At 33.9% G+C, this 26,747-nt stretch overlaps 1 protein-coding gene across 1 annotated transcript in view; it reads right to left on the reverse strand.

Moving 5' to 3' along the window:
• Positions 1-2,485: 2,485 nt before the first annotated feature.
• Positions 2,486-26,747, reverse strand: part of LOC114492463 (UDP-glucuronosyltransferase 2A1-like) — a 52,993-nt gene continuing 28,731 nt past the window's right edge. The window contains 9 exon segments of the mRNA XM_028506768.2: positions 2,486-3,226; positions 3,228-3,319; positions 3,322-3,366; positions 3,369-3,475; positions 6,518-6,737; positions 7,388-7,444; positions 7,447-7,474; positions 9,253-9,384; positions 12,193-12,341. Of these exon segments, the coding sequence (XP_028362569.2) occupies positions 3,197-3,226; positions 3,228-3,319; positions 3,322-3,366; positions 3,369-3,475; positions 6,518-6,737; positions 7,388-7,444; positions 7,447-7,474; positions 9,253-9,384; positions 12,193-12,341 (860 nt within the window). The 3' untranslated portion in view covers positions 2,486-3,196.

A 26,747-nucleotide genomic window follows, 5' to 3' on the forward strand; every position in this document is an offset into this window, starting at 1 on the left:
TTGCATACAATTGAATTATAAGTGCAATGTACTAATCTATAAAAATAGTTAATAATCAGTAACTTATTTGTTTGATATACCAAGTGTATATTTTATTTAATGACTACCATTCTCTAAGATTGCATAATAATTTTAATGAGTTGTTTTAATTTCAAAGAATTTTTGGAAATAGCGCTGAACACATGGTGAAATGCTTTGCTGTAAATAAGGCAAAAGCAACAGGAAAAGGGGCTTCAGTGGTTAGTAATTACTAATATTTTAGATACTAGATATTAGGTAGATGGGGATCTAGAGAAAACTTTTACTAGGCTTTTTAGGTGTGCATGTTACTAAGTTCTTTTCAAAAGGCAGGTGCGCACTCTTTGCACAGTATCTTGATCACATGATTTAAACAGGAAAATATTCTTAATTGCCTTAATATCTTGAGTTAGTTTATAGGTGTCCTTGCCTAAATAATAGGCAAGAAAACATCCTAAGTGATGAAGGCACATCAAAATGAGATAATTGTTTCCTTTATATGTGGATGCACTTTTTGGTAGGAGCTTTCTTCCTCCTTAAGACATTAGATTAGAAATACACTTCTATGCAACATGAAGCATGATAGTTGTACCTATCGTTGTACTGAAGCTTATACTGCTGTGTCTATCGTTTATTCCAGGTGAGAGACAAAGGTACTTTCAACCAGGGAAAAAACCATGGCTGAGCTGAAGATAGGGTTGCAAATTCTAATATACAGGAGGGGCAAAAGTAGCTTTACAGTTGTGAGTATGCAAAATAGTTTATTCATGTATTATTATTTATTAATTATTGTATTATTTTCCATATGAACAACCATAGACCACTTTTGCCCCACCCTGTATTGTGAGGTAATGCTGACAGATATTGTTGGACAATTCTAAAAGAAAGAGATATGAGCCCAGTATTTTTTTACGTGAGTACCTGGAAACACCGAGTTGATTTTTAACTGAAATAGGGGTAGTTTCAGGAGGAACTTGTTGGGGGTGGAGTAAAAGCAGATCACTTTCAAATATCAAATGTTTAAAATACATGTGAACTCTGACTAGTGTGACTCAGTCCTGCAAAGTGAGAGTTCGCTGGTTCTGTTTCCTGACAGGGCACGTGCCAGGGTTGTGGGTTCTGTCCCGTCAGGGCTCATATGAGAGGCAACCGATGGACATTTCTCTCTCACATCAGTGTTTCTCTTCCCTCTCATTCTCCCTCCCTCTCCCCTCTCTAGAAATAAAGAAACCTTAAAAAGAATAAATGAATTAAAATAATATTAAAAATGTGAACATCCTAACATAGATGAAAATATAGCAGTTGGAATTGTAAGTCTGGAGTACAGTATAGATAAACATAAGAAATATAAATTTTACAGTATTTACAGTAAAATTTAGTATGACTAAATTTTATAGTCATACAAATAATTATCAAAATGATTTAATTAGGTGAGATACTCAAAGGAATAAGTGTGATATTAAAGGTGAAAAACAAAAAAAAAAGGAAACTGGCCCAATTCAAGCCTAGAGGCATATAAATTTGAATGTGGCATGGTCTTAATATATTTGAACATTCTTCTCTTGTTAAGTAATATGGTAAAAGTAGTTTGATTTTTAAAACTATGTAACTAAAATAATAGAGATATGTTTGAGTGTTTTCAATCAGAAGAACAATGAAATGAAAAAAATTATAAAAAATAATTAAAATTTCAAGTAGCCTTTGAAAATATATTTAAAAAAGTAAAATAAAAAAGAATTGAAAAAACAGAAATAGAAATAGGTGAAGTAATAAAACAAAATATGACAGTTTTCCTAGCAAATATAACTCTAAAAGATAATTTGTCAAGTAAAAGACAATTTGTAGCATTTATTTGAATATTCAGTATGAATATATTGAAGAATACTTTTATGCTGTGATGATACACTTATTTTTAAATTAGAAGTAATTCTAATGTACCATATTGAAATAAGAATTTCACAAATTTTCAGTAATCCAATAGATATCATTTATTTATCTCCTTAATTACATATCAAATATTGAAATTAAATCTTTAGTTAGACATGTCATTAGGTTTATAAAGGGGAAAGTTCAATCTTTAATATATTGTTAAATTAATGCTAAGCTGATTCAAATATGAACATTTGCCTTTAATTAGTTTTTTGCATTGATAAATTATTACTATAATATTTTGAGGCAAGGAGATCTGCTAATATCTTATTTTCTTATGATAACAATTGATCAATTTAAATTTATAGATGGTAGAGACAAAAAATAATATAATCTTACATTCCAAGTAAAGAGGTATTTGTTTTTTGACAAAAGCTAAATCTTGATTACAGTAATTATATATTATGAGCATTAGTGATTTTAAAGATAATGAATTAGCATTGGAAATATAATGAATTAACTTTATTAATTGTACCATTAACTAAAATTTTATAAAATTACTAATTTCTTTCTATATTTCATATTATTTTCTCCAAAGTATCTGTTTACCTTTAATTATTGCTACATTCTCTGTCCTTGAGAAAAATAATGACTTAATTGTTCACTTTTGTTTGAAGGTAATGCCCAGACCTTTGCACTAAAGGGTACCCAGGTGGAACATAAGTCATGATTATGTATGTGTTCAATGGAAATTTGTAGACTTGTCTGAGTGTGATGTACTATCCAGTTATCAATTTATGGTCTGACCCTAGTAATATTAGGCAAGCAGAAAGGCTTAATTTTATGAAAAAAAATAACTACCATTCTTATAACATATTAATCTTCTATGATGTTTCCCTGACTTGTATGTTCCAGAGGACTCTTGTGAATTTTAGTTTCCTATGTTGTGTCCTTTATATCCATCTAACTTAACTCATATTTATTAAGTTCCCCAGAATGTAGCATATTATTAGTAGCATATTGCTTAGGGTTAAAAATAAAGTTTTGATATTTTGTATAGAATATACATAAAATTATTAATGTCCCTATGCCAGGAAAGTGAGAGGAAGGGGGTAATACCATCTGACAAAAGAAAAAGGAAGAATGGGACATGCTTGCTAGTTAATGATACTGTCCAATTCTTGGCTTTTCCTGTGGACTAAGTTAGAAAAAAATAGAAATTTTGAAAGCATGATATATTTTCATTAGGTCATTGTGGTGAAACTGAAAAGGATTGCCCATTTAGGCCTTCATCACACTGGAAATGATGTTATTCCCTCTTTTTTTTCTTTCCTGTTTTAACCAACTTTTCGACAAGAAAATAAACAACATTTTGTGACCAAAAATACAGCAGCTGCCACACAGGTCAGCAGGAACCCAATCACATCCAAGAGTAGTATTGGAACCAGGTGAGATTGTGAGCAGCTGGCCGAAGGTGTTGGCTCCTTTGTGGCGCATGACAAACTCGATCCAGAAGACCGCTCGATCCAGGGGCTTTATAGGTTGATCGTGTTGAATTCTTGATAACCTCATAGCATTCTCTTTGTAACTGGTAAATAAAGACATAGACAGAAATCAGAGCTTTTGTTTTCATTGAAGGTATATAACACTTTTGCATAACATATTATATCATGCAAAGGCCATCCACTTGCTGAGAAAACATTTAATTCTTGCTGTGACATGAACTTTGCTACTGTATAGCATTTTAAGAATTGTAAAGGAGAGAGAGATTGTGAAATACATTTTTGACAAAATATAAAAATATAAACATATAAAAAGGGAATGAGGCTAATTTTTAAAGAAGGAATCTTTATTTGCTTGTGAAGTATGATTATTTATTTTTAATGATTATTTTGAGACGAAGATTGTAGCTAACCCCTCTTGCAGGAAAATATCCTTTAAGAATTCTGTAAGCATGGACCCTAATGTCTGACTAGTAAATAATGATAGGGCCAGGGCATTGCTAGTTAACATTGATGAGTCATTTTTTCAGTGTCTAGGATTCCTTCATTGCACGTACTTGTGTTTTTGTGACGAAAGGACATTGTCCATATTGGCAATGTCAAAACTGGATGGAGGTACTAGGATAATTTTAGAAATAACAAGGAGATAGATTTTGAGTTTTCATGGTAAATATAAATATCTCTTTAGAATTTGAGCCCCTAACTATTGTGGCATCATGGGGGTCATAGTTATAAAGCTAATATCTCTAATAGTCTCTCAAACAACAATGGGTATAGGTATATATTTGAAAGGCAAGTTATGCATTCACTTGACATTTGGTGGCTGAGGCAGAATTAGTACATATATTTTCTGGGTCAGGTTTGTAATAGAGTTAAGTCTAGGAAGCTCACAGAGTCCCAAACAGTTGGTCTGAAGAGGCCTACAACCTTGACACATCACAATTAAAATGACAAAGCTTAAAGATGAGGAAAGAATCCTAAAAGCCACAAGAGAAAAGCAGGTAGTTATATACAAGGGAGCACCAAGTAGACTGTCATCTGATGACTCAACAGAAACATTTCAGGCCAGAAGGGAGTGGTGTGAAATATTCAAGGAGACAAAAAAGTAAGGACTTACACCAAGGCTACATCACCCAGCTAGGTTATCATTTAAAATTGAAGGAGAAATAAGGAACTTTCCAGAAAAGAAAGTGCTAAAGGAGTTTGTTAGGATCAAACCAGTAATTACAACAAATGTTAAAAGGCTTTCTTAGAAAAAGAAAAAGAGAAAGGAAAAACAGAAGAAAATAGTCTAACATAAAATGGCACTAAATACATATCTATCAGTAATCAGCTTTAATGTAAGTAGCTCAAATGCTCCATAAAAAGACATAGGGTAGCTGAATGGCTTAGAACACAAAAGCTATATATATATGCTGTCACCATGAGACCCATCTCAGATCAAAAGAAACACATAGACTAAAAAGTAAAAAGATGGGAAGAGATATTTCATGCAAATGGAAAGGAAAAATAAACTGGAGCAGAAGTACTTATAGCTGACAAAATACACTTTAAAACCAAGGCTATATTAAGAGATATTGGACATTACAGAGTGGATAAAGGGAACAAGCCAACAAGAAGATATAATATTAGTAACATTCTGCACCCAGATGTAAGAATACCTGAATATGTGAAGCAAATCTTGAGCACATAAAAGGAAGATATTGATAGAAAGTACAGTCAATAGTTAGGGATCTTAATACCCCATTGACTTCAATGGATTGATCTTCCAGACAGAAAATCAACAAGGGGACAGTGGGCCTTAACCACATACTAGATCAAATGGATTTAATTGATATCTTCAGAGCATTCACTCCCAAAGCAGCAGAAATAACATACTTCTAAGTGCACATGGAATGTTTTCTAGGACAGACCACATGTTAGGGACACAAAACAAGTCTCAATAAATTTAAGAAGACTGAAATCAGATCAAGCATCTCTCTGAACACAATGCTAATGAACTAGAAATCAATCACAAAAAGAATATTGAAAAACATGCAAACCATGGAAATTGAATAACCATTTTAAAAAATTAGTGGGTCAAAAATTTTCGCAATCTATATTACAAGGGGAGAATAAAAAACAGAGATTTATTATACAACAATTGTATAATTATTCTTACATGTTTAAACTTCAGTTGCCTTCAAAATACTCTTTATTTGATACAATACACCTAAAGAGACTTTTTTCCCACTGCTCAACACAGTTGTTGTAATTGCTGATTTTGATGCCTTTTAGTGCTTCTGCCATTTTTCCTTTCCTTTCTACCACATGGGCAAAACATTTCCCTTTGCAGACTTTTTTTTAATCCAGGGAAAGAAAAAAAAATGTCACTGTGGGCCAAGATCAGGTGAATGAAGATGTTGGGGTCAAAACTGTCAGGGGTCATCACAGTTTTGGTCAAAAGCTTCTAAACATGCTGTGGGAAGGTGTGCTCTTAAGTCACCCATCATGAAATGGGCAACTACTTAGAATCTTCAAAAAAAAATAAAACTCACTGAAGCTGAACACAGGCTTTCACACAACGCAAGCTGGTGCACTGATACATATGGGTTTCTAGAATACTCATGTAGTCAGGGAAGCCTGTGCTATAAGGGTCCTGCCCTCCAGAGATAATTCCAGTTTCTTTGGGTCCCCCCATATAAAGTTATAACTGTTCTAATCTCCCGTATTTATTGCATGTGCCAATGATGGTATGCACTCAGTTTATGATGGTTATTTTTGAGTGATTAATTTTTAGTATTTTTATATCTATTTTATATTTACTGAACACATAATATTTAAAGAATGTGTATGTGTATATTCATGAAATAAGCATAGGATTCAGAAAATATCTGAGAATTTATGTCATCATTACATTATTTTTTTGCAAAAAATATTGATAGGTATTTGGAACTTGAAGGTTGTTTGCAATTTTAGCAAGTGACTTTCATCAATTTGGGGAATGAAATAATAAAGTGTTTTCTATATTAGTCCATGTTATGTTTGTATTTGAAAGTATACTAATTACAAATACATGAAACATTGGCATCCTTCAATATGATGGATAACATAACCAAGGACAAGCCTTTCAAAGCAGTAGTACTTACGAAGGATCATTAATGACTGTTCTCAAGGCATTGAGCAAATCTGCACTTGTCATTGTGTTTATGTTCACTTCCACAGCTGCTCCTTTGGCCTTCATGTGAACAATGTTATCATACTGATCAGCAAACATGGGAACTCCTACCATAGGAACCCCATGATAAATGGCTTCATAGATTCCATTTGTTCCACCATGAGTGATAAAAGCTTTGGTTTTGGGATGACCTAGTTTGAGGGTTGGGTGAGAAACAAATGAGGATTTCATTATATGTTAACAGAATTCCAGAGAGAGTTGGTGAAAAACTACAGAATAAATCAATGAAGAAGGCAGTATTTTCTATAGAAGCTGAACACAGAGGTTATTGCTGCATCAGAAAACTGACCTCAGAGAATGGCAGAGTTAATGCCCTCAGCATTGTATGGAAAGAGGAGATGTTTACTGAGGAGTTGTTTTCTGAACTGAGATTGAAATTTAAAAAGTGATGAGAGGCTTAACTGAAGATGCACCTTTGTCAACCAAAGGAAGCCAACTCTATAAATGGCCAATTCTTCAATTACATCTGCTTTAAAATTGGCAGTAAAATTTTAAATTGTTAAATGTTGCCCTTGATGGGTAGCTCAGTTGGTTAGAGTGTTTTTCTGATATGCCAAGGTTGTGGATTTGATCCCTGGTCAGGACACATACAAGAATAAACTAATGAATGCATAAACAAGTGGAACAACAAATCAATGTCTGTTTGTCTGTCTCCCTTCTTCTCTCTTTCTAAAAAGTCAATGAATAAAATTTAATCTGATTGAGTGTTGATTAAATCAGTTGCTATTAGTTACTTAACTTGTTCATCATCCAACTATACAGCTATTCCCCTCAGTCTTACCAAGAAGATCATTCTGGGGCATCCACTCATAGAGTCGGGTATTGGCTCCTAATGTGTTGGTATATTTCCTGTGTATCTCCATAAAACCTGTAGAAAGAGTGCTTTAATTTTGCAAGTAAAACACACAACTGAGGAATTACAGTGCTGTAGAGTTATTAAAAATTATGTAGCCTATTCTACATGATATTTGAGAGGAATGTATGAAAGGGGGTAGTTAGAAAACATTGAGAGATACAGTAGGAGGGGCATTTACATCTACCTTTTTTGAAAGAGCTTGTACTAGTAATTTACTCATATAGTAATTATCACTTAAAAATGATGTTTATCACTTAAAAGCTAAAAGATTGTAAGGTGAGGAATAAAAAATAAATATAACTCATTTAGTCAACCAGAATTGTGGACTAAAACACATGAAAAGAAATATGAATGCTGTGTAATTTATCTTGTCAGGATGCCAAATAATGGGCATCTTAGCTCTCACGTTTCAAATGTAATATTTTCCAAAATATAATTAACTTTAGTTTTATTGTCTGGCTTTTGGATGCTTAATTGTATTCCTTCCTTCCTTCTTTCCCTGTTCCTTCTTTTCTTTATTCCTTCCTTCCTTCCTTCCTTCCTTCCCTTCCTTCTTCCTTCTTTCTTTGAATTTTGGAGGAAGGATGAAATAGGAGGTCTACTTATATACCATTATTAAATGAAGTATCTTGTTAGGATGTTAAACTTTCCTTACATAATTTTTCTTTGGGGGATTCTGTAAAACAAATTCCAGATTATTTACTAGTAGGTGGCAAACTCTTAAGAAAAGTTTGTTAGCAATCTAAGTGCCCATCATTAAATGAGTGGATCAAAAAACTATAGTCCATTTACACAATGGAATACTATGCAGCAGGAAGAAAGAAGAGCTCCTACCCTTCATGACAGCATGGATGGATCTCGAGAACATTATGTTAAGTTGAAATAAGCCAGGTGGTGAAAGACAAGTACCATGTGATCTCACCTATAAATGGAACCTAATCAACAAAACAAACAAGCAAGCAAAATATAACCAGAGACATTAAATAAAGAACACACTGACAGTAGTGAGAGGGGAGGTGGGAGAGGATAACAGAGGAGAAAGGAGGAAGTGTCATCAAGGAACATATAAAGACACATGGACAAAGCTAAAGGGGGATAAGATCAATGGTGGAAGGTGGGAATTGCTGAGGTTGGGGAGGTGGAGGTAGGGAAATGGAGACACCTATACATGAGCAACAATAAAAAAAGAAAATTTTAATATACTTAAAAACAAACAGAAAAGTTTGTTAGAAATAAAAATAAAATGTTTTTAGAAATAAAAATCCAAAGATTTAGCAGGCCTAATTAGCATGCAGATTATCACAGTGATTTTTTTACTTTAACTAAAATGCAAATATATAGTATCCTCAGATGTTTCATGAATAGGAGATGTTAAAAATAATATAAATGAGACACTTCAAGATGGAGTCAAAGCTGCTGTTTCAGAGCAATTGTCTTGCCTGTCTTCTTCAAACATTTTGAAGCTTTCAACTGGGCAAAATAATGTTTAGACTATACCCAGAGCAGCACTGTATTCCAAACAACTGTTTTCAAGCAGGAAAGCAGATATACTTCTTACTAAACTGAAAAGGCAAGTTCTATTTTTATAGCGTTGCAAAGGCTCAGTTGACAAATTATCAAATGTGCCCAAATATAACATTTTAATGTTTTAAGAAATTTTTACTTCAAGGTGGTACCATCTATGCTCAATGTATAAAGAGTTTCAATTTTCATCTGGAAAGAATACTATTGACCACACTCTTTCTGCAACTGGGAAGTGGCTGCTCACTAGGATGGCATGTTGCACTGACCTTCTGTGGAATCTGAGCAAGGGCTGAGGCAATGAGACTGGCTTTTTCTTCTGTGAGGTTTTTGACCATTGAACCCAGAGTAAACAACACAAAACCATGTTCACCTGAACTTTGGACAAATTCTTCCAATTCCTGAAGAGATAAAATTATCTTTATTATATAAGTATAGGATTACAAGTAATTTTTCACCTACTTTTCTAAATAATCAGGGTCAAGAGAAGTGTGAGAGACATTGTGAGACTGCTTCTGTGTTCTACTATATACCATCTAGATCTTTAAGAGAAAATATGTTTCTGCAAACCGAGGCTAAAATATTTAATAAGAGATTATAAACAAAGGCATGGAATCAAACAATTGTACCAGATTAATAGATAATAAAAGTTACCTAAGGTTTCTGGGTTGTGCTGTGTATAATATGCACCCACATTTTTTTGCTTATCATACACGAAATTATTAGATCCATTATTATACTCATGGTATGTAACCATTATACCCGTGTATAATGTGCACCCTCATTTTTCCCTCAAAAATTTGGTAAAAAATTGTGCATTATACAAGGCAAAATATGGTAATTGTATAAACCAAAAGAATTGTTTGCAAGCTCATAAAAGTATTCCTTGGAGGAAAGCTCCCTCCATAAAAGGATTTAGAACTAGGCTTTAATTTTTGTTTTAGTATTCCAGTTTACAGCTAATAAATCTTAATGAATTGACTTAATTTTCTGTTAGGTATTTAGGATATTTTTCTTGTATTTATTTATTCCTTGACTCATGGGGCTACAAAGAGTTAATTTTAAAAAATGGGATATTTAGTAATACGTTTAAAAGGTGACAACACAAACTTATGCTATAATTATGAAAATATGTACAAGACAGTGATTCTCTTTTCATGCAAGGGTGATACTAACTGCATGCCCTTAATGTGAGCCTTAGCACGGAAGTAAAATAAAATTTTCTTTGCAAAATAAAAATTTTCGTGTATATTGCTTACAGTCAGGCAGGTTGAACACTGCAAAGTCTGGGATTGGAGTCTTTTACATCAGAATCTACGTGCATGTCACCCTCTAGATATGCACCATGCTTCTCTTTGTAACTATTCATGGTTGTCCTGAAATCACTGATGTTTCTCAATGTATGGCTAGTAAAATTAGTAGGGGAAAGATGATGCCATAAATGTAGACTATTGTTTTTAGCTTAGTTACTGTTAGGAGAATATCTCTGAAGTCCCAGGATCTGGTAGTTTTGTCATTTTGATTCATCTCCCTAAATTGATGATTGAATAAAAAAAAATAGAGCACACACACACACCATTTAAAGCTTACATACGTACCTGTTTAATTTGGATTCTTGATTTGATTGCCTCTCAGATTTTTTTATTCTGTGACTGGCACAATTCTTTCATCAGATAAGCCATGATTAGTATTTATGTTGCTCAAACGTCTATATTAATAATAAGGTTTGAAATGGAATAATTCTCCTCTCTTGTAATTAAGCAAGTCTGAGTTGTTTTGTGAAATTGTGAAAAACATAATAGTGTGTCAAGATTTTATGTAGTGAGCCACAGAATATGTCACATGTCTCTATCTTCATTTAGATATTAGTTCATTATCTCCTGTAATAACACTCAATAGAGTTTGCCTGAAGCTATAAATGGCTGGTAAGAAAACCACATTCAGCCCTGGCCAGTGTGCCTCAGTTGATTGGAGCCTCATCCCATATACCAAAGGTCATGGATTTAATTTCCTGTCAGGGCACATACCCAGCTTGTGAGTTCAATCCCCAGCTGGGGAGCGTGAGAAGACAACCAGTTGGTGCTTCTCCCTCACCAATTGATGCCTCTCTCTCTCTCTCTCCCTTCTCTCTCTAAAAGCAGTGAAAAAATGTATTTGGGTGAGGATTAAAAAAAAGAAGGAAAACCATATTCAAAGTCCTGAAATGAATTTTTAAACTTAAATATGTATGTTACTTGAAGCAGAAATCAAGAACTCTACTGGGAACAACATTTAACCTGCTACCTTCTATAGAGATTATGTTATTTACCTAAAAGCCAAGCAAACGAGTGTTTCCTCACTTTCTGTTAATATGGTTAAATACAATGTTATGTTTACCTATTAATCTCTTTTCCTTTTCAATATAGTTTTCTTCCAACACTTCTGACAGTCTACATTTATTTTTTTATAACTTTGGAATGTGTCACAAAATTTTCTTTTTTCAGTAACCCCCGCCCCTGACATCATGGTCATAGAGAACTGATTCAACATTTGGGCCTCGCAGTTCTATGACTTCTGCTTCATTTTGATGACTCCTAATCTATTTCTAATGCTCTCTGCTGGGACAGAAATATTTATTACCTACACAATTTCTAGAAATTTCCACCTGAAAATTCCTTTGGATCTTTAAAATTAATTTGAAATTTAACTTAATTGTCATCTCAAAAAGTGTTTCCATTATTGCTTACTTCAGTAAAACTCACTGCTGTGCAAGAAGCCATATCTGATTCTGTGTCTTCTGACAATACTTATTTCTACTGACCAGATCTTGTGAATCTACTCAACAGTTCTTACAGAAGCCTCTTTATTACTCAAACAACCATGGCAAGTTTTCCTAGTCATAATTCCACCATGCTGGTTAGGATGACCACAGCAGTTTCCTCAGTGACACTCAAGGCTTTAGTTTCCTATCCCTTCAATCTAGTACCCCACAGTAGACATGCTCATATGTTTAACATGCTTATATCACTTCATTCTTCAGCTGAAATATGAAAGTCAAATCTACAAAAGGAATACCACTCATAAGAAACCCATATGATTTAGAAAATTGATTTGGAGTAACAACCTGAAGATGCACAATAACACGTCTCTGTTGTTGAGGCTCTAAAGTTTAGAGGAAAATCAGCATTTATATCATAGGTACAAAAAACCCTCCAGCATAATAGACCTACCTTAGGCAATGGTTTGGCAGGTTTACAATGCAGTCCTCCTACAAACTCAAAATTAGGTAAGTATGGACGAGGAAATTCAAAATCCCAATATGTCCTCATTAGCCAAATTTCTGCTTTCCCCATAGTCTCACATAATGTAGTGGGTTTTCCTAAAGAAAATAAAGTTGGGCGGATATTATTAGCACGTGTTTGTTAGGAAAATAAAGGTACCACTAATTTTCTGAAGTGCTATTAAGGAAAAATAAATCTAATTTCTCGAGATTACTTATATGTCCAGAATTTAAAAAGAAATTTGAAGTAATAGTTAAGGAAAGGAGGCAGGGAGGGAGGGAGAGAGGGAGGGAAGGATAAAATTTGGGTAGCAAAAAACCCCAATAATATATAAAATAATGCATTCAATAACATAAATTTTATAAAATCAAATAATGAATACAAATAAATTCACAAAAATGAGATCAATAAAAAATTTAAGTACTGACTCCAAGTACTGATAAATTTAATACTCATTGTTTCTCTCCAATTAACTGGCACAGATAGAAAATTCCCATCATATTAGCTCCAAATAACCTCTCGATGGTTTTCTAAATTCCTGTCAGGAAAGTGTTTCTGACTTCCAGCTTGTTATACTTTCTCATTCACACATATTGTTGAAGAATCCCACCAATGTTACCTAATCTTTCTGAGTCAAATCCAGTTATTTCAACTGATTTCCCATTTTTTTTTCCCTTAAGCAGTAATTTCCTGAATAACTCATACCCAGTACAATTCCATTTGGAACGTGAAGTACACATTACACATCACCAATATCACACACTTATTTTAGTGTTACCTTTAAATGATGTTTTTTGAAAGGCACACATTCTAAGTGTTAATTTTAAGAGATTTGTGGAGATGAAGTATTTCTATTTACACACAGAGAACATGTTTTGCATTGAAGTAAAAAAAAAAAACTCAGATGACATTCTTCTTTTTTGAGGATTCTAATCAAAATTGGTTATCATATATATCCCAGGTTAGATAGCCCTTTTTAGTCATTACTTTGCAGTGTTTAAATATGTGTCTGAGGTTATATAGTCAAATGTCTTAATTTGGTAATAAAGAAGCATTTCACAAAGACACTCAGCTTGAAATTGCTCCAGACTGGATGAGAGCACCACCTCACAGCTTCCATGCCAAAATGTTTATGTCCTTTAGATGTCTTGTTTCATTTGTGTGACACCCTGCTTTGATTGGGTGAAATTCACTAATGGGTAAAATTATTATGCATAACCTGTAGACCTCATTTTAAGAAAGTCATACTTAAAGTATTTAGTAAAATTCTATATTTGCAGCAGTGATCCACAGTATAAAATATAAAGCCAATCAAAAGTGAAGAGAATAATATTGAGCTAAAGTATGCAGAATTCATAAATAATTTCAAAAGACATTTTTGTTACTGGAGAAATCCTGGTTCTTCTTGACAACACAGTAGAGAATTATAGATCAGTAAACCTGTTGGCGCGCACCCAGTTTATTAGTGTTAAGTTCTAAAGGGAAAGCAACAAAAGCAAGGGTGGCAAGAGCAGGGGTGGGGAAAGCAGGGTGGCCAGAATCTGGGTGGTCAGCACCTAGGTGGCCACAGTTCCCATGGCCAGAGGCCAAGTGACCAGGGCACCCCTCTCCCCTATGTGGCAAAAAGAGCCAAGAGAAGAGGGGATCCTGTGTCTTTGGTTATAAGGACTTACATAGTTGACTGGGTGGGGGTGAAGAAGTTATATAGTGATTGACAGGTAAAGGTGGTGCCAGCTTCCCCAGGGGAGACATGACTACCCAAACACAGGTATGTGTGGGGGTCTGTTAGCTCAAATCCTTATCTTGCTCCAGGCTCTATTTGTTCATTTTGTAAAAATGACAGGAAGCAGACAGTTAACCAACATTGTTTTAGGGGCTTTTCTTTGGGCACTACAAGCCCCTTGCCTTCTAGGCCTTGGGATGAACACACAGTCTCAAGGTTATCCTTTTCCCAGCTAGTGGGGATGATACAAACAGACTTTCAAGGGCTCCCTCTCTACCTTCCATACCCTGATAGTTTTGCTTATGTTGTTTGGAATGCCTGCCAGCCTTATCCAACCAGGATCAGGTCTACTGGACAGACATGTCTTCTTTTTCTTTTAGCTTTCAGTATTAAGTTCCTTGTTAGATTGCAATGATGAGGGCCCTGCCTTTATTTCCCTTGTGGCCTCTCATTCCTAGCTGCTACCTAAGTGCTGAAAGGTGTTGCCTGGCCAGCAACAGCAATGCAGTCTCAGAGCTCTTCCTGTGCTACCTCCTGCAACATTTTAAATGTCATTCTGAGCAATTATGAAATAAAAATATAAAATGAACATTCACCACCAATCTTTTCCCCATAATTATATTACACAAAATTAGTTATGAATACTGGAGAATTATGTAAATAACATATAATTAATAAGTAGGCTGTTACATTTGAGTTACCATGTTAATATTGTTATTGTTTCAATGTATTATTTTAATTCTACATGTGAATCTACTGAAATGCCTTTTAAATTTAAAGAATTCTTAGAGATAACCTCAACTTATGGCAAAATGCCTTCATGTAGTTGAGATATACAGGTGAGAATATCAGTGGGATACGGCTATGGACTTCTCAAAGGTAAGTCGTGTTTGCTGTGTTGATATTGAGAGACAGTTTTTCTAGACTCCCTAAGTTGTTAATTTCTTTTCAAAGGTATGAAAGAAGTCTAATTGGTACAATTTATGAATTGCTTTTTAAAAATTAATGCTTTGCAATACATTTATATTTATTATACATAAATAAATTTATATTTATAACTGTTTTAGGAAGGGATATTTATAACTGTTTGTCGAGATATTTTCCACATACCCTTGTTTTGGCAATCATGCATGAAGTTGCTATAACCATACATGTCCAAGTTTTTGTGTGGACATGTTTTCAACTCTTATGGGTCCAGGTAGCATGATAGTATAGTAAGAGCATGCTTAGTTTTGTATGAAACCTCCTGTCTTCTAAAGTGGCTGTACCATTTTGCATTTGCACTCATGAAAAATGAGAGTTTTTGCTCCATAACTAACCAGTATTGGGTGTTGTCTGTGTTCCACATTGTGGTCATTCTAATAGATGTGTAGAGGTATCTCAATGTTTAAATTTGCATTTTGTTCATCAAAAATGTACAGGAACGAATATAAGGACACATGGATAAAAACTAGGGGTGGATGGAAATGGGAGGGAGAAGGGGAGGGCTGGGTGGGTGGGTTGGGTGGGAGTAAAAGATAGAAAACTGTACTGCAACAACAATGAAAATAAAATTAAGAAAAAGAAAAATAATATAGACCATTTTTATATGCTTATTTATTTGTCAACTATATAGCTTCTTTGGTGAGGTGTCTGTTAATGTTTTTGGCCCATTTTTAAATCAGGTTTTATGTTTTCTTATTGTTGACAACATTTAACCCGTATTATTCCATTGTGTGTGCATGGGCATGTGTGTATATATGTATACACATGTGTGTGGATGCATGTGTGCATATATGTATAAACACGTACACATCAATGCAGACACAATATGCATACATGTACAAATGTCTATACATGCACACCATACGTGCATATATACATATTCATACATGTTTGTGTCTGTGCATATATAAATTTGTACATATATTCCTGTTTATATCTGTGTACGCATATGCACACACATAAATATGTGTGCACACTTATCCATATTTACATGGGTAAACATAGAAGATATGTGTTTCCTATGCACATGTGTACATATATGTGCTTGTTTGTGTGATGTGTACATAAATGTGTATATATTTATAAATATGTACAGACTCTATACATATATATACACATACACACCTTTATCCACTCGTCTATCCTTAAACATTTGCTTGTTTTAATATTTTGTCTATTATAAATAATGTTGCAAAGAACAGAGGTACATATATTTTCTTGATTTCTATTGGTCTACTCTTTTGCTAATACCTCACTGTCTTGATTACTGTGGCTCTACAGAATGTCTTGAATTTGAATAGTGTTCATCCTCCAACTTTGTGTTTCTCCTTAAATACTGTGTTGATATTTGGAATATTTTGCCTCTCCATTAAATATGAGAATCAGTTTGTCAATATCCATGCAATAACTTGCTGAGATTTTCATCAGGAATTCATTGATTCTTGGATCAATTTGGGAAGAACTGACATATTGAAAATATTGAGATTTCCTGTCTATGGATATGGAATAACTATTCTATGGATATGGAAATGGAATAACCATTTATTTTGTTCTTTGGGTTTTGCTCATCAGTTTTGTAGTTTCCCTCATATAGATCTTGTATGCACTTTTAGATTTATATTTAAGTATTTCATTTGGGAGTTCTAATACATATGATAGTGTCTTTAATTTCAAATTCCAGTTGCTCATTACTGGTATATAGGAAATGATTGGATTTTCTTTTTTTTATTTATTTTTTATTGCTGTTCATTTACAGTTGTCCCCATTTCCCCCCATTATATTCATCTTGTATACTGTAATCCTGCTGTGATTTCTTTTTTAATTGAATTTATTGGGGTGACACTGGTTAATAAAATTATACAGGTTCCAGGTGACTTGCTATCATTCTTATTAGTTCCAGAAAGGTTTTTTATCCATTCTTTCAGATTTTCTACATAAGTCATGTGTCACTTAATGATAGAAATATGTTCTGAGAAATATCTTGTTAGGCAACTTTGTCATTGTGCAAACATCATAGAGTTCACTGACACAAATCTAGATAGTATACCGTACTACACACTTAGACTACATGTTATAGTTTATTGCTTCTAGGCTACAAACCTGTTATCATGTTATTGTAACAAGCATTATAGGCAGCTGTAACACAGTGGTAAGTATTTGTGTATTAAATAAATCTAAACATAGAAAAGGCACTGTAATAATATGGTATAAAGATAAAAATGGTATATCTGTATAGGGCTCTTACCATGAAAGGAATTTGCCAGACCAGAAGTTGCTCTGGGAGAGTCAGTGAGTAGTGAGTAAAAGTGAAGGCTTAGGACATTACTGTCCACTGTTGTAGAATTTGTAAACACTGTATACTTAGGCTATGCTAAATGTACAACAATATATTTTCTTCAATAATAAATTTACTTCAGCTTATTTCAATGGTTTTACTTTATAAGCCTTTTAATGTTTTTAATTTTTCTACTTTTGTAATAATGCTTATCTTAAAAGGAGCACATTGTATAGCTATACAAAAATACCTTCTTTATATCTTTATTCTATACATTTTTATATTTAATTTTTAACTTTCTAAACTGAAAAAAAGCCTAAGACAAACACATACATTAGCTTAGATCTACCAGGGTCAGGATGGTCAACACCACTGTCTTTCATCTCCACTTCTTGTTCGACTAGAGGGTCTTCAGGAGCAATAATATGCATAGAACCTTGTCTTGGACATGTTAGGCCTACCATCTAAATGAGATTCCCTCAATAGTTCAGTGTTTAGTTTTTTTAATTTTACACAAATATTTCTAAGCATAGATTTCTACTTAGGTACAATATTCTTTTGGAGATGCAGTTATGTATTTTTTCCTTTTTCTTTTTCTTTAAAGCTCTGTAGGTATTGTTCCATTGTGTGACAACACTGTGACATCTGGGCATGAAGAAGTGGCTGCTACTATGAACATTTTTTGATTAAGACCAATAGTATCAATTGAGTAACTATATATATTTTTCTCTTACTAGGTATCTTAAGACTTTTCTCAAAAATGTATACTTCATCCAAGATCATTCAAATTTATACTATAACCAGCAGGACATTTTAGTTTCTGTTACTACACATTCTCAGTATATCATTGGGTGATTTTTATTAATAATTGTATTGAGATATAACTGATGTACTATAAAATTTATATATTTTAAGTATACAATATTTAGCATAATTACAAAGTTCTGTAACTGTCACCATATTTTAATTTTATAATATCAAAAACAAATAAATGATTTTTAAAGTTTTGTTGATCTGTTAGGTCTGAAACTATATCTTTGGTTTTATTTGGATATCCTTGATTTTTATTGAGATTGAGTAAATTTTAAATTTTATGGGTCATTTTACTTTGTTTTTCAGAGAATATTATGCTCATGACTTTTGTTCAGTTTTTCTAATGGATTTGCTTGTGGTTTTTATTACTGATTCAAAAAATTCCTTACACATGTGTGTTCTAAATAAGCCTCATCTAGTTTGTGTATTGCAGATATCTGCTCACAGTTTACCATGTGCTCCTCATTCTCAAATATTATGGGATGACTTTCAGGCTTTAAATTTGATGGAGTTGAATTAGTTAATCATTTTCTTTATTTTTTTCTTTATGAAAATTCTTAAGTAAATTCTTTCTTACTATGAAAGCATAAAGATATTTTATATTGTCTTCAAACAAGCCGTGGCTATGCTTCTTTTGAAGGTATTAATCTCTTTAGTATTTTGTTTTTGTGTATTTTTTCAATTGGGACAGTTTCTTTTCTTTTTACTTTTCTTCCTTTAGGGTTTCTCTTTTTTCCTTCTCTCCTGCATCCATCCCTTACTACCTCTTTTCTCTTTCCTTTTTCTTCTTACCCTTGCCCAGGAATAAGGAATTATACCACCACTATTTTTTCAAGGCTCCTCTTCACTACTTATCTACAATGCTTATCTATTTCTCAACACTCAGGTAAGCACGACTGCTTCTCGTGGGTCACTTGGCATGTAGAACTGGTGACAGAACTGAAGAGTAACAGGCTGTAGCTGAGTGCTTAGAGGTACAAAGCTGTTTTTGTGTTTATAGCCAGGACCATAGTCTACGAGTCAGCCACTTGGCTGCCGCCTGCTTTCAGAAAGGTCTTTTCTTGGTCATGGACTGCCCTGGGGTTTCACAGTCTCTTACATGGACCTCACAACTCCCATAAAGGCACATTTATCTGTGAATAAATGCCAAATTATTGTTGTTGAGGTGGGATATATACAAAGGACATCTTATTCGGTATCTTGCTAATGATTGGTTCTTGATATCTGAAAGCATAATACTCTCTTCACTTTTATCTCTTCCTCTAGAATACCTGATTATTCTTAGCTCTTTTCTCTTCTATATAGATTTTAAAATCACATGTAAGATTCTAGAAAATGTGTCATTTCATGAAAGTTAAAATTTGAGATTTTAAAGAGAATTACAATGAATCTATAGATTTGGCAAGAATGGACATCTGTATACATTTTTATTTTCTTATTAATGAAAATGATAGCTTTATTTACTTTTCTATAATATGTTTTGATAAGATTCATAAATGGTTCATACAACACTCATAAAATTATTCAAAAAATTAAAGTAGAAGTGTACATTTTAATTAAATTTTATTTATGTAATTTCAGTTGTATCTTCATATTGTTTTTTATCCATCAAAATTCTCAGAGTCCCCTATTCTTTTTAGTGATATATCTATGTATTCTTTTGGACTATAAAGGGACTCTGACCTTGCCTGAGCAGGAGCTCAGGAGCAGAGACTCAGGAATGGAGATCACTGCAGGAGCCAGTGTCTGGGTAGGAAAACCTGACCTGTAATTGACAAACTGCTGGAATTTCAATGTGAACAAATCTGAGTTAAAAGCTCTAGGGGGACCCAGTCATCAGGGGGGTCTTCACAATATTATGTGGTTACTTCAAGGAGCTTGACCAATTTTCCACAGTAAATATTAATCTAAAAATCAGCTTTTAGCTGGAGGAGGTAAAAATTATTTTTCAATGTGCCAGAGCACTGTATTATTAAAAAGATCTGCCCTTGGGGCAAATTAGCTAACCACAGCATATTATGCTGGGGTTTCATCAGCCTAACTGACCTGGAGAAAGGGAAATACTCAATTTCAGCCCTCCCTATACTGCAAGGATAAGGAGATGTACTCAACTCCAGGCCATCCTGCTCCACATAAAGTGAAAGAAAACATTGAGAAACATTTGTGAAGTTTAAAATCTAGAGGCACAGTCACTAAGTAGCAAATAACTTTAACCTGGGTTTGGATGAGTATAACATCGAGGAGCTCCAAGGGATGGTTCCTGTGGAACCTGTAACAGTGGGAAATTGAAACCCACCCCACCATTCTTTTGACATTGCTTCTTGATGTGCTGACTTTGATATGTGGCTTATAGATGAGCAGCATGTTTGTATAAGGATCCTCCTGGGAACTTACATCAAAAGATACAGACTCTGACCTTCAGGCATCCCAGCCCTGGGCAATTTGCTGATTTTCTACCATGTAGCCAGGATGATGTGAAGTCAGGAAGACGTGAAGCCAGGATGACTAAACCAGGATGATGCACACCTTGCCTTATCAGAATGGGTTGTGCTGGTGTGCATATAGAGACCTTTGCACCTCCTCCCTTGATCTCTTTGTTCTGGTCCCTGCTCCCTCCATATGAAAACTGCCGGCACTGAGATGAGGAAATGGGCTTTGTGACATGAGTCCCCCATCTTCCAGGAGATGGGCTTTGAGGTGTGAGTCCCCAGTCTTCCAGATGGCCAGCATCTGCAAATAAAGCACTGTCCTTTACATCAGCACCTGCCTCGAGTATTGGCTTTCATAGCGGCAGGCAGCTGGACCTGCCTTCTGTTACAAACTGCTTAATAAGGAGTTGTCGGAACTGGAACGGAAGCCCATATCTGAGGAAGAGGCAAGAGAAAAGGGAACTCCAGGAGAAGGAAAAGAAGAAAACTCCTAAGAAAATTCGCAGTGAGGGGTTGTAGCAGAAGCCTTTTCAGACTTCAAGAAACTCCTTAAAAAGTTTTGAAAACATGGACCCCCAATATCAAAAGGTTTTCATTAACAGAGAGGAATGTTCATGTTACATTATCTGCTATAAGCAAATCAGTGATGAAAAACAAACAAGAAAACTACCATGGACATACTTCTGAAGAGTGATACCTCCTCAAGCACAGCTACAGGCAAGGCCTTTCGGGAGGTATTCCAGAGAGGGCTCATAAGTACAATAAGTTTGGTGAAACATTTCTTGTAATACCTGAGTTGGAACAACCCAACTAGCTCTTATCATTATGCTAGTTCAATGACTTGATACATCCATTCAAATCAATATTTCTAAGTTACTAAAAACAACAATGTAGATTTTGGAATGTTCTGAGGAAAGATGTCAAACCTATAATAGGTGAAAAAAGAGCCAAAAATGAATGTTTTGTAATTGTTCCTATTGGTTAAAAGAAAGAAAAAAAAGACATATATATATATATATGTCTTATTATTTATATATATATACTAATGTATAATAACATAGATAATATAATGATGCAAATACAAGTTTATCATGCTTATGTAGAAATATTAAGCCAGTTATCATTAATTATATGTATTTGTTCCATTTGAACTTTTTAGCCATTTTATCAGTTATTTTTATTATAACATCAAGACTGAAATTATAATCATAGTACATTCAGAATTGTCTAATAGAGAATATGAGCAAACACAGATGAAACCAGTGAAGGTACTTACAGCAAAAGAAAAACCTGTCAAAAATGATAGTTAAAATTTGTTATCATTCTAAGGACTACATTTATTCTGCAATATTTTATATACAAAATCCTATATCTTTTCTCTATTAATGCATAATATGACAAACAACTCTACAAAGTTATTAATTGGAACTACAAAAATATCACTAAATAGAGAATATGTTTACAGTTCTATGTTTTGCATTTACTTCTTAACGGTAGAACTGAGTCTAAGATCAGGTCCTATTTACTTTGAATCCATAGCGCTTAACACACTGCCTGCACCCAGATAGTGCTTATTGATTGTTAAATTGTTTACTGTGAAATAAATAGAACATAAATTCAAGTCATATGTAAAGCTAAGGATTTCTAAGGTGAATTTCTTTAAATATCAGTTCTGTGAAAAAATTATGTGTTGGAAAATTAATATTATGGACTAAATTGTATTCCTCTACCATTCATATGTTGAAGTCTAACTGCATTTGGAGATAGGTCCCTTAAAGAAGTAACTAAGGTTAAATGAGGTTATAAGAGTGGGACCTAATTCAAGATGACTGGTCTCCTATAAGAAGAGGAAGAGACACTAGGTTTGTTCACACACAGAGGACAGATGATTAGAGGACATAGCAAGAAGGTAGTCATCTATAAGTCAGGGAGAAAGGCCTCAGAGAAATTGGCCTTAACTACACCTTAGTCTTGCACTACTAGTTTCAAGAACTGTGAGAAAATAAAATTCTTATATTTATATCACCTAGTCTATAGTATTTAGCTATGGCAGCTCTGGTAAACTAATATAGGCAGGAGTTAAATTAGTTAATATTCCTAATACTTAGTGCAATGTTTTCTTTGTTAATTCATGTTCCTTATTGGTTCTCAAAAGTAGTTGAAGTGGAAGCCAACCTCAGTTGATGGAATTAGATGAGATGATTACATGTGAAAATTGCACAGCAAAGCTATTTTTATTTAAAAGATCAAGCAATCAAAATATATGCAGTATATGTGATCAGTGAAGTAAAAAAATGCTATCTTTCAAAAACTCAAACTTTAATGTCTTTTCAAGTTTTAATTATTTTATTCAGGTTCCTGTACAATATGCCCACAAGATGTATAAAACATCCTAGGAAACTTTTCATTATCACTAGCTATTATAAAACAGTTTGCATAGGACTTACTGAAGTTTTATCATAAATTTATGAGAGAGACAAGAATAACAGTTACTCTGGTCCAACAAAAGAATGATACAAATTTTGAAAGTAATGATCTATAATTCTCAAAATTTGTGCACTAAAATTCAAAGTAAAATACATTCCAAACTTAATCCCAGAGTTAATACACCTCAAGCTTTAGTTTATTGATGGAGTCAAGCAAAGTGAAATCACCTTACTATTAAGCAACAAACATTATGCTCTTTTTACTGGTAAGAAGTCAAACCTCCTCCACTATAAACTCAGTGTATGACATTTATTTATGATATCATACATCTGACAAAAAATACATTTTCCATTAGATTGACATTTATTAGTATGTTTTATATAATTTTTTGTTTTGATAACAATCCATTAAATATCAAGGTATCTTGCAAAATGATTAGATGACTGTAATGAAAAAGTAACCACAATAAGATATTTCTTGCTTCTCCTTGCCCATTAATATTGATAATAGTTTGCTGCTACAAATGATAGACTTTTAACTGGAAATTAGTTTTAATTCAAGTTAAAATTCAAGTTCCAGTTAAAACTGAATTTCCAGTTAAAAACTGAAAATGTCTTAAAATACAGTTATTCCATTTTCCCAGAGTTTTCTTAAATGTTCTAAGTTTCTTTTAATAACTACTTTAGAATGAAAAGCAACTGCTTACCTAATACTTCACTCTAAAATTGGTCCCAAAGCTGAATGTCATATGGGTGGAGCCAGAAGTCAAAGAAAATGGAAAACATTAAATTTTTCACCCTTTCCATAAAAGTCATTCTGTCTGGTAGTGCCCCCATGACAACAGACACATGGGAAGGTGGAGCTGGAAGTTTTCCACAGTACTTCTCCACAGTGCCACCCATAAAGAACCTCAGTGCGTACACAAAAGGGACTTCCAGCAACTCAGCTATCAGCTCTCTACAGGGCTTCACAGGGCCTATAACCATTATGTCATAGTTGGTTTCCCGGAGTTTCTTCATGATTGACTGGTTGTAGACTATACTCTCACACAGAAATTTTAAATTTCCACTCATTTGAAGAATAAATTCTTACAATTTCATTGCTGCCACAAGCATGACAATATTGGCATGACGTTAATAGCCAAATCTAAAAAGTCATTTAATGTATTTGCAGCAACCTCTTTGTCATGAGGCATAGGTATCACCTCAAAGTTCAGCGTGGAAGGCTTGCTGTAGTCAATGATGATAGACTCTGGAGAAACCAACACAGTCACCTCATGGCCCCTTTCTGTGAGTTTTTCCAGAATAATCTTTAGATTGAGCCAGTGGCTCATGTCACAGGGCCATACCAGGACCTTCCCACAGAACCCACAGCCAGTGCAACAGAGCTGCAGCACCAAAACTGCTGAAATCCACTTCTCAGACACCATGACAGAGTTCTTTCCCACACTGCTCTGCAGAGGCTGAATATTTGCTGGGCACAGAGGTGAAGCGGCAATTTAGATGTAAGGTTAAAAATTAATTTCCTTTGTTAGTGACACATGCAGAGAACTTTGTCACTGTTCACTGGGCATAGTGCTGCATGATACTTGTTCAGGAGGAGATACGAAATATTATTTAAACATTTTGTAGGAAATGTTTGCAGCATTCTTAGAGTTTGTTTCAAATATGTTAAAAGAGAAAATATTTTTATTTGACAATTTTTAAATACAATAGAGTAACTCATTTAAGTATGTTCAGTAAATAATATGATATATCCTATGGAACAAGGTGATTGATAATTTGGGGAAACAGTGAGTTTTGTCATAAAACTGGTTACATGCTAGCATTGCTAGTATATAGATAAGACACATGCATTACATAATGACAAGAAGACTATACTACATATTATACAGAGGTATAGTGTTTCAGGGCAGCAGAAGATACTGTTACTCCAATGTGAAGACAATTAGACAAAGGTTCAAGTTGGAGGAGGCATTTCAGCTGAGCCCAGACACAAAGGTGAGAGACGGAAGTTTTTGAAGGTAAAAAGAAGAAAAGGAGAGAAAGAATGACTATATGGAAATCATGGGCATTTAAGTACAGAGCTTTCAGTTCAGTTTGTATAGAGTGGAGGTTTACACAGTATACAAAAAACATTAATTAAAAAAAGACATTATAGAGAGCCTTGAATGATATACTTTGGGTTCAGTTTTGACCTCCATGAAATGAGGACTACTCAATTTTTCAAATCAAGTTCAGAATATAATCATATGTACCTTTTAATAATATAATTCTAGCATCTAAATAGGAGTTTAGTAGTAGAGAAAAAAATGTCTAAGGTGTGAAAAATTTTATATAAATGGCTTCTTCAAAATAGAGTTGGAGCCACCATCCCAGAGGAAAGGCCTTGCACATCTTGCTCCTTGAATTCTTTGGAATGCTTGAACTGAACAAAAAAACCTTTGGACTGAGCCAAACATAGTCTTATAGACAACAGTTTACAAAACTAACAGGAAGCATATATCCTGACAACAAGAACTGATAATAATGGCCATTTTGGCAGGTAAGTGTTTATAGTTTTGTGGGGTTTTTGAATTTTATAAATTAAATTTATTGAAGTTACATTAGTTAACAAACTTATATAAGTTTTATGATGTACAATGTACATCATCTGTATATTGTATTGTGTGTTCTCCACCCCAAGTCAAGTCTCCTTCCATCACCATTTATCCCCCATTTATCCTCTTTCACCTCCCCCACCTACTTTGCCCTCTGGCAATCACCCTACTGTTGTCTATATCTATGAGGTTTTTTGTTTTATTTTTCTTAATCCTTAACCTTTTTCAACCAACCTGCCAAGCCCCTTCCCCTCTGACAGCTGAAGTTTGTTCTCTGTATCTATGAGTCTGGTTCTATATTGTTTGTTAGTTAATTTTGTTAATTAGAGTCCACATTTAAGTGAAATCATATAATACTAGTCTTTCTCTGACTGATTTATTTCACTGAGCACTGGATCTGGTTTACTAATATTTTTTTGAGGAATTTAGCATTTCTGTTCAGCAGGAATTATTGTCCTATAATTATCCTTCTTTGTATTGTGTTTACCTGGTTTTATAATTAGAATAATACTGGCCTCTTAAAATGAGCTTGAAAGCCTTCCCTCCTCTTGAAAAGTTTGGAATAGTTTGAGGATAGGTGTTACTTCTATGAATGTTTGGTAAAACTCAACTTGTGAAGCCATTCATTCCATGACTTTTGTTTGTTGGGTGTTTTTGATTACTGCTTAAATTTCATTAGTTGTAATCTTTCTATTCACATGTTTTGATTCTTCTTGATTTAGTTTTGGAAGATTTATACTTGTAGGAATTTATCCATTTCATCCAGATTGTCCTATTTGATGGCATATAATGTTTATAATAGTTTCTTACAATCCTTTGTATTTCTTTGGTGCTTTTCTGACTTTAGTTGGGTCCTCTCTCTTTTTTTTCTTCATGAGTTTGGCTAAGAGTATGTCAATCTTACTTATCTTTTCAAAGGACTAGCTTTTGGTTTCATTAATTTTTTTTGTTTTTAAACTTTATTTTGTTTACTTCTGTTCTGATCCTTATTATTTCTTTTATTTAATTTGGGCTTTGTTTGTTGTTCTCATTCTAATTCTTTCAATTATTTTAAGTGTAGAGTTAGATTGTTTTTTTAAAACATTAGTTAATTCTTTTTTTTTTAATATTTTACTTATTTACTTTTAGAGACGGGGAAGGAAAGGAGAAAGAGGGGAGAGAAACATCAATGGGTGGTTGCCTCTTGTGCGTCCCCTACTGGGGACCTGGCCCACAACCTAGACATGTGCCCTGACTGGGAATTGAACTAGGGAT

The sequence above is a fragment of the Phyllostomus discolor genome, chromosome 1 (genome assembly GCF_004126475.2).
Source record: "Phyllostomus discolor isolate MPI-MPIP mPhyDis1 chromosome 1, mPhyDis1.pri.v3, whole genome shotgun sequence".
NCBI lineage: Eukaryota > Metazoa > Chordata > Mammalia > Chiroptera > Phyllostomidae > Phyllostomus > Phyllostomus discolor.